Source organism: Odocoileus virginianus, unplaced genomic scaffold (genome assembly GCF_023699985.2).
Source record: "Odocoileus virginianus isolate 20LAN1187 ecotype Illinois unplaced genomic scaffold, Ovbor_1.2 Unplaced_Scaffold_12, whole genome shotgun sequence".
Classification (NCBI taxonomy): Eukaryota; Metazoa; Chordata; class Mammalia; order Artiodactyla; family Cervidae; genus Odocoileus; species Odocoileus virginianus.
This window is the reverse complement of record NW_027224274.1, coordinates 480,158-489,008: the sequence shown is the minus strand read 5'-3', so window position 1 is coordinate 489,008 and position 8,851 is coordinate 480,158. Positions and strand designations below refer to the sequence as shown.

The 8,851-nt window shown below is 39.6% G+C and overlaps 1 protein-coding gene across 8 annotated transcripts in view; it reads left to right on the top strand.

Annotated features, from left to right (window-relative positions):
* Positions 1-245: 245 nt before the first annotated feature.
* DCAF6 (DDB1 and CUL4 associated factor 6) overlaps positions 246-8,851 on the top strand; it is a 182,885-nt gene continuing 174,279 nt past the window's right edge. For 2 of the 8 annotated variants that reach the window (XM_070462724.1, XM_020891867.2), the window contains exon 1: positions 246-559. In XM_070462724.1, coding sequence (XP_070318825.1) covers positions 463-559 — 97 coding nt within the window. In that variant the 5' untranslated portion in view covers positions 246-462. The remainder of the gene's footprint in view (positions 560-8,851) is intronic. The other 6 variants (XM_020891871.2, XM_020891868.2, XM_020891869.2 and 3 more) reach the window with 5 other exon arrangements.

The following is an 8,851-nucleotide window of genomic DNA, read 5'->3' as shown; positions in this document are numbered from 1 at the left end:
CTCATTTATCCATAGAGTATTAAGGATTTAATTAGAATGGCCTGAACCCAGTTTTCTAGGGTAAGGGCGGTCATGGCGCACACCTGCCTCAGTGCCCAGGGGTAGTCATATCGCGAGAAAGGTTTGGAAGGCGGGTGTAGAGAACCAGGAGAGGGAGGAGTCGAGGCCGCCTCCGCCTCCTCCTTCAGGAGGGGGTGCCGAGGGAGGGGACTGTTGCTGATCTCTGGTTGTTCTGGGTAGTCTGAGAAGGAGAGTATGAAGCGAGCGCCAGCCCGGGCACGGCCGGACTTCGCAGGCGAAGGCGCTGCCGCCGCCGCCGCCGCCGCCATCTAGCTCGCTGCGCTTGAGAGACCCGGCGCGTGGATGGTCCCGGGGCGGCTCGGGTGTTGATCCGCGTGTCTCTTCCCCCTGCTCCCCTCCCCCACGCGGTGGTCTCCCCTCCTCCCCCAGCCTGGCAGAGCCATGTCTCGGGGTGGCTCCTGCCCACACCTGTTGTGGGACGTGAGGAGAAGGTCCCTCGGGCTGGAGGACCCGTCCCGGCTGCGGAGCCGCTACCTCGGTGAGCAGGGGCCCCGGGGCGGGGGCGCGGAGGTCGCCGCCCCGAGGTGGGGGAGGGGGCCGCGTCGCGGTCTGTTGGAGACGGGACAGCTGCTGGGCGGGGGCGTCCCGGAGACTCTGAGGTGCCGGGTGGCCCGCAGCCGACGGACCCCGCGCCCTTGTCGTCCTCCCACGGCTAAGGCACTCTTTCACGCTGCCAGCCGCCGCCCTGGTCGGGTTTTCCTCCGGGGGCCGGACCTGGGGCGGACAGTATTGGCCGGGAAAGGTGTTGGGATCGTTTCAGGAGTGGGGCTTGCGGGAAGACTTGTCGAACCTCCCGGAGCTGCCGCGTTTAGAGCAAAAGTTGGCGCTTTTGCTCTTCAGCGCTCTCCCGGCTCAGCCGAAGGATCTAAGTTTGTGTTGACCGCCCCTCCTCTGAAGTCTCGGTTGGGCTTAGGTGTCGGCGGCGACGCGTTGACCACCCTCGGGGACTCCACGCTCCAAACAGAAGACTGGGGGTAAACTGTTCCGCGGCTCCGAGCCAGAACCTAAAAGTGATAGCCGAGCTGTCCCCACCCCCGCGCGCTTTCCCAGTTGGACTCTGCTGTTGAGTCGTTTAGATTGCTTTAAGGAGGTGTAGGGTTTCGCGTTCCCATTCCCACACCGGTGAAACACTTGGCATTTACTGTTTCTTAGTTAAGCTTTCTAAAAACAACCTTCGATACTTGAGGGAACGGTAGTCCAGTTTTTTTTTTTTTTTTTTTTCGTTTTGTATAAGTGGATTTGTGAGGATTCTGGGTCACGCTTGAGCTAAAAGTGGATGGATTTAGTAAGACTCTTTTTTCTTCCTTCCTCTGCAATCTTATTACTCTTTATTCTTTTTTATTTTTAATTTGAAGGCAAGACAACATCATTAAAATTTTTTTCTTACCAATTTTGTCACTTTTAACTTAGGTATTTGTTGATGTCATTTAAATGCTTTAAATGTCATTTAAATGATTTTAAGTCAGATGGTTTTGACTTAAAATCAGTGAAAGAAATTGAAATCTCATTGCACCTAATAGTTCTGGTTTGTGATTATTTGAGAGAAGTTGACAGGCATTTTTTTTCTTTCCTCCTGCTTTTTTAGTGTCTCAAGTGACATGAGTACATTCTCCTTGTAAAAATGAAGCACAAATTCTTATGATTCTTCCCATTCGTTTCACACACACATCCTTAGAGGTAACAGTGTTCTGTTACCTGAATATTCTTCTAGACCTTTTCCTTTGAATTCTTACAAGCACATGTGTACATATAGAAATGCTGTAGGAGTGTGTGTGTGTGACCTACATGTATGATGTCATATTGTAAATATTGTTTTGCAGCTTGCCTTTCCATTACATCTTGGAGATCTTTGCATGGTCGTAGAAATATATCTGTGCAGTCTTTTAAACTGTTGCATAGTATTTAACAGTATGAAGGTGTCAAGATTGACTCAGCCTTCTTTCTTTTCCTGTACTTTTGCTGTTATTAACAGTGAACATCCTTTTATCAGTACGTGGTTTTTGTGCATTTCTTCTAGGATAAGTACCTGGAGTGGTGATTAATCATTTTAAAATTTAATATGAATAGAGAATGCTTTTTTAAACCATAACCTAAAAGATGTGCAATATTTCTTTTAATATTTACTTGCTGAGAACTTAATTTTAGCTTAATAAACAGAATACATGTTCTATATGAGTGAATTTATATGTGGTCCTTTATTTCAATTAGTTGGAGCATTTGAATGAGTAGTGATTATATTTAGTTTTATTATTAATGTTTTCTGCTGGCACAGTTCAGTTGTATCTATGATAGAGTCAATTAAAATATAGTTAAGATCATAAATTTTCTTTTTCCCTTTCTCTTCTAGCTCTATAATGGAAGTGAAGTTTGTCTTGGGTGGAGGGGAATTGAAGAATGTGACTTCACTGTCTTTAGTAGAAAGTCTAAATTACAGATTTTTCAAACATGTATATTCATACAATGAATTCCATGTCTTACATACTATTTTAAATGTGCTAGTGATATATACTTTATTGCATTCTTGGAACAGCTTCCTTTAAAAGTGGGGTTTTTTTAAAAGTGGGTTTTTTAAAGTATTCAGAAATAGTTTGAAAAGTAATTTCTTAGCCTTAAGAGACTTTCTTTACACTTTTAGTTTATCTAGCTCATCCACACTCCAGTGCTAATCTTGGCTTAGCATTCAGGAAACAGCAAAATTCATATTAGCACTGGCTGAATTAATGAGATTTTCTAAAAATAATTTTTAAAAATTTATTTATTTGGTGCACAGGGCCTTAGTGGTGGCATGTCGGATCTTCTGTTTTTGTTGCAGTATAATGAATCCTTAGTTGTGACCTGCAAGCTCTTAGTTGCCGCATGTGGGATCTGGTTCTCTGATTGGTCAGTGATTGTACCTGAAGTACTCATAAAATCTTTTTAAAAAGCCCCTTTTTAAAAAGGGTTTTAAAAAGTAAATGGATTCTTTTTTTTGGGAGACTTCAGTATTTAAACGTTTTGATTGTTTATAATATCATAGATTAAATATTTCTCTAATTATGTCCATTATATATACTTATAATAGTGAATTACTTCTAAATAACAGTAAAATGGGATAGAAGCAACTTTTTTTTGTAACATGCATTTCAAATTAATCATAACATGTATCTTTTGAATAGCAGTATTGAAACATTACAGGTGATTTTATTTAAATTTGGTTATTTATCTCTCTTCCTCCTATCAAAGAAAATTATTTCAACAGAAATTTATGTTTCAAAATTTGGGAAGTTGGAACACACCATGTGTGTTCACATGGTCAGGTTTTAAGTCTGCTGGGGGCCTGCTTCCTGGTTCATAACCATCTTTTCACTGTAACCTCACAAGGCACAAGAGGTGAGCTCATTCTCTGGGGTCTTTTTGATAAGGGCCCTAACCCAAGTCTTGGAGAAGGAAATGGCAACTCCACTCCAGAATTCTTGCCTGGAAAATCCCATGGACAGAGGAGCCTGGTTGGGTTACAGTCCGTGGGGTTGCAAAGAGTCTGACACAACTGAGCATGCACACACCCAAGCCTAATCACCTCCCCGAAATTCCTGTCTCCTAATACTAATACCTTGGGGGATAGAATTTCAACAGAGAAATTTGTCCGGAGGAGGCGGTTGGGGGAATAGGAACCACGAAGCCAGTGACAACTTTATAGTGAAGATTGAAATATCTTTTTGTAAGGGGATTAGAATGTCTCTGTCCTTTGAATATCATTAGGGTCACTATGTATTGAAATGGTTAATTTTGCATTTAGATTAGTCTTGTAGTGTATCTTGAGTACATCTATATTCAGACTTACAAAGTTCTTCACAAAGTGTTGCAAAGTTACAATATATTTTATAAGGGTCAGAAAATTCTGAGTGTTGCCCCTTTGTTAGCTACTGGGGAAAGTAAGTGAAAATATTTGTATTTTGTTTCCTTAGTCTTCAAAAAAAAAAATCTCATTGAAAGCTGAAAAATGTCTGATTTTAATAGTGAGTGACAGATATGACAAATATATGTTAGAGAATATACTGATAATTCCTGAAGATTAGGCCACCAAATGCATATTATTAATCATAATGATGGCAGACCATTGAATAGCTCTGTTGTAGATTTCATTCCTACTTGGTGTAGAATTAAAGTGTTTAAAAGGGATAGGAACTTCTGATAGCATGAAATTTATATTACAGGTATGTTTTATGTCAGTGTTTTTCAAATGTTTTGACCATTATCCACAGTAATATTACAGTTACATGGCAATTTGTGATACACACATAACTAAAAAGATTTCCCAAATGACATTTAACCTTACTAAGTATGGTGCCAGAGCAGGAAATGGCAACCCACTCCAGTATTCTTGCCTGGAGAGTCCTGTGGACGGAGGAACCTGGTGGACTGCTGTCCTGCATAGAGTCGGACACGACTGAAGCGACTAAGCATGCATGCATGCATGCATTGGAGAAGGCAATGGCAACCCACTCCGGTATTCTTGCTTGGAGAATCCCAGGGATGGAGGAGCCTGGTGGGCTGCCGTCTATGGGGTCGCACAGTCGGACACGACTGAAGCGCTTTAGCAGCAGCAGCAGCAGGTATGGTGCGTTCTGTTTTCATATCATGTTATTAAAAAATGTTGGTGTTTACCCAGTAGAATATCCACTGATGAGTATTGGCTTGAGGTTTGCAAAACTACTAGGTGGTGTGTGTTTTTTATAGTTGTAATTGAATGTTAGGGTGACTGACTTAGGGTGGCAGATTAAAAAAATTTTTTTTTGAATACTGCTGATAGCTAATGAAGATACAGATAATAAAACTTTAAATTTATACTTTGGCAAAGAATAAGTAGGGTAGGACACTTAAATACTTGGCCTTTGTGTCCTGAGGCCTTTTCTTAGTTCTCCAACCAGGGATTGAACCCAGAGCCTTGGCAGTTAAAGCCCAGAGTTTTAACCACTGGACTGCTGGGGAATTCCTAAATCCTTGTTTCTTGAGTAATACTTACCATGGGATTTCTGAGTTGTGTGGTGTGTTTAACTCCGTAAGAAACTTTTTCAAAATAATCATACCATATGGCGTTCACATCTATAATGTTTGAGAGTTCTAGTTGTTACTTCTTATCAACACTTGGCATTATGTCTCGTTAATTTTAGCTTTTTAAATAGATATGTAGGTATAATGATACCATTATTGTTTTAATTTGCATTTGATTTAATTCTCATGATTAATGATTTTGAGTATATTTTCATGGCTTATTTGCCATCCATATGCTTTGGTTTAATATTTAGATTTACCTTCTTAATATTGTAATAGTTTTTTATGTAGCCTTTGATACAAATCCTTAACCAGATAGTGTATTTTGCAGATATTTTCTCCCTGTTGTGTCTTGTCTTTTTCTTGACAGCATCTTTTATTTTTATAGTTCATGCTTTTTTGTGTGCTGTTTAAAGATTAATCTTTATCGTTAATCTTTACCTAATCCAAGGTGACAAAGATATACTGTGCTTTTTCCTAGAATTTTTAAATGTTTGACTCTCACACTGTGGTGGCTTCTCTCGTTCCTGAGCACAGGCGCTTGGCGTGTGAGCTCAGTAGTTGTGCTCCCCAGTTCTAGAGCGCAGGCTCAGCAGGGCTGGAGCACAGTCTTAGTTGCTCCATGGCATGCAGGGTCTTCCTGGGTCAGGGACTGAACCCATGTCTCCTGCGTTGGCATGTGGATTCTTTCCCACATGAGCCATGAGCCTGGATTTTTTTGTAAATGATTATGTCATTGTGTATTGAGATTTCTTCCTGGGAATTTTCTGGCAGTACAGTGGTTAGAACTCCATGCTCTCACTGCTGAGGACTTGGGTTCAATCCAAGTTTAGGGAACTGAGCTCCCACAAGCCACGTGGTGTGGCCAAAAAAAAAAAAAAAGATTTCCTCTTTCTCATCTCTGTTATTTTTTTCTTCCTTTTTCCAGTTTTATTGCTTAATTGTACTTAGGACTCCAGTAGAATCTTGAAGTAGTAAGAGTGGAGATCATTGCTTTATTCCTTGTCCTAGCAAGAATTCAGTCTTTAACTATTACAAATGTTGACTGTAGGTGTTTGTAGGTATCCATTGAAGAAATCCCTTTCTGCTCTTAAGTTGCTGAGAGTGTTTATCATGACTAGCTGTTGAATTTTGTCAAGATTTATTCTATTGAGTTGATAATATGATTTGTTTTTCATAGATTATATTAATACATAAACATTGATTTTTGAATTGACACAACATTCAATTTGTGGGCTATGGCTATAAATCTTTATGTATTGCTGGTTTCACTTTTGGTAAGAATTTGCTGTTTTTGTTCATTAAGGCTATTAGCCTACAGTTTTCTTGTTATATTTTTGTCTGTTTTGGGTGTCTGGATAATGCTGGCCTCATAAATGAGTTGGAAGTGTTCTTTTTTTCTGAAGACTTTGTGTAGACTCGGAAGTTACTTTTTCCGTAAATGTTTGATAGATTTCATCATTGCAACCATCTGAGCTTGGAGTTTTCTTTGTGGGAAGGTTTTGTTTTGTTTGGTACTTCTGATTTTGAGATAACTGTAGATCATATGCAGTTGTTAGAAATAATGCAAAGATCCCACATACCCGTCAGTCAGTTCCCCAATGGTAATATCTTGCACAACTATTGGTGTATTAATGTGTCACAATCTTGAAATTGACATAGATCGAGAAATCTTATTCCCATTTCCCCAGTTTTATGTGTGCGTTTGTGTATTTTGTTCCATGCAATTTTAACATTGGTTTTAATTAATTTTAATAAATTGTCAATTAATGTTAATAGATTAAAGTGGTTACCAGCATATTTAAGACATAGAACAGTTCTATCACAATAATTCTTTGTGATACCATTTTTAATCACAGCTACATCCTTTTCTCCTGACTGCTAACCCCTGGTAACTACTGATCTCTATTTCTATAATTTTGTCATTTCAAGAATGTTATATAAATAACATGTTGTTATGTATTATTATAAATTGGGGACTTCCGTGGTGGCTCAGTGGTAAAGAATCTGCCTGTCAATACAGGAGACATAGGTTCAATCCCTGGGTTTGGGAAGATCCTGTGGAGAAGGAAATAGTGACCCACTCCAGTATTCTCACCTGGGAAATCTCATGGACAGAGGAGCCTGGCGGGCTACAGTTCATGGGGTTGCAAAGAATCAGACCTGACTTGGCGACTAAACAGTAACAAATGTTGTAAATAACAGCATGTAAACTTTGGAGATTGAGTTTTCATTCTGCACATAATTCCATTAAGATCCATCCAAATTGTGTGTATCAATAGTTTATTTCTTTCTATTGTCGATTGTTGTTTTGTGATAACAGATGTACAACTATCAAATCATTCATTTGTTGACTGATGTTTATATATTGTTTCCAGGTTTTGACTATTAGAGAGCTGTTAAGAATATCCATATACAGGTTTTTGTATGAACATAAATTTTCATTTCTGGGATAAATGTCCAAGAATTGTAGTTATTGCAGTATATGATAAGCACATTGTTTACTTCTGTAAGAAATGGCCCTATTTTTTTCCAGTGTGGCTGAACCATTTTATGTTCCCATCACCCATGTATGAGTAATCTATTTTCTCTACATCATCACCAGCTTTTGATGTTGCTGTTGTTTTTTATTTAGTAATTCTAATAAGTATGTAGTAATAAATCGTGGTTTAAAGTCATAATTTCCCTAAAGGCTGAGTTGAACATCTCTTCATATGCTTTTCCTTTTACTATCTTTATATTTTTTTCTACTTTTTAAAGATTGAAGTTTTAGGGCAAATGTAATTGTTGTTTTGGTCCAAAGTCGCAGCACATCTTTATTAATCAAAATAGGAAGCATTACAATCAACACATTTTTGCTGATGAGAAATAAGTTTGTTTATTCCTGTAGCATAAAAATCTGACTCTTGGAAAGCATTTTCTGCATCCTGTTGGTTGTGGAAGCATTTTCCCTGCAAAAAGTTGTCAGGATGCTTGAAGAAGTGGTAATTGGTTGGCAAGAGGTCAGGTGAAAATGGCATATGAGGCAAAACTTGGAAGCCCAATTCATTAACTTTTTAAAGCATTGGTTGTGCGAGGTTTGGTTGGACGTTGGAGTAGAGAATTGAGTCCTTTCTGTTAACCAATGTTGGCTGTAGGTGGTGCAGTTTTTGGCGCATCTCATCGATCTGCTGCTGAGTATCCTTCTCAGATGTAATGGTTTCGTCAGGATTCAGCAAGCTGTAGTCGATTAGACTGGCTGCAGACCATCAAACAGTGACCCTGGCCTTTTTGGTACAGGTTTGGGTTTTAGAAGTACTTTGGAGCTTTTTGGTCCAACCACTGAGCTGCAGTCCAACCATCTCTGGTTGTTGCATAAAATCCACTTTTCACCTCATGTCACAATCTGATCAAGAAATGGTTCATTGTATTGCATAGAATAAGAGAAGATGACACTTCAAAATGATGAACTTTTGAGCTGTGGTCAGTTCATGAGGCACCCACTTATGGAGTTTTTTCACCTTCCCAATTTGCTTCAAATGCAAGTGATTCACCACTTAGAAGGATTGGCATTGAGTTCTTCAGCAATTTCTTGTGAAGTTGTCAGAGGATCAGCTTTGATAATCCACTCTGTTGGTCATTGTCAGCTTCCAGTGGCCAACCACTGTGCTTCTCATTTTCAAGGCTCTCATCTCCTTTGCAAAATTTCTTGAACCACCACTGCAGTGTAGTGCAGTGCATGTATATTTTTGTTAGCAGT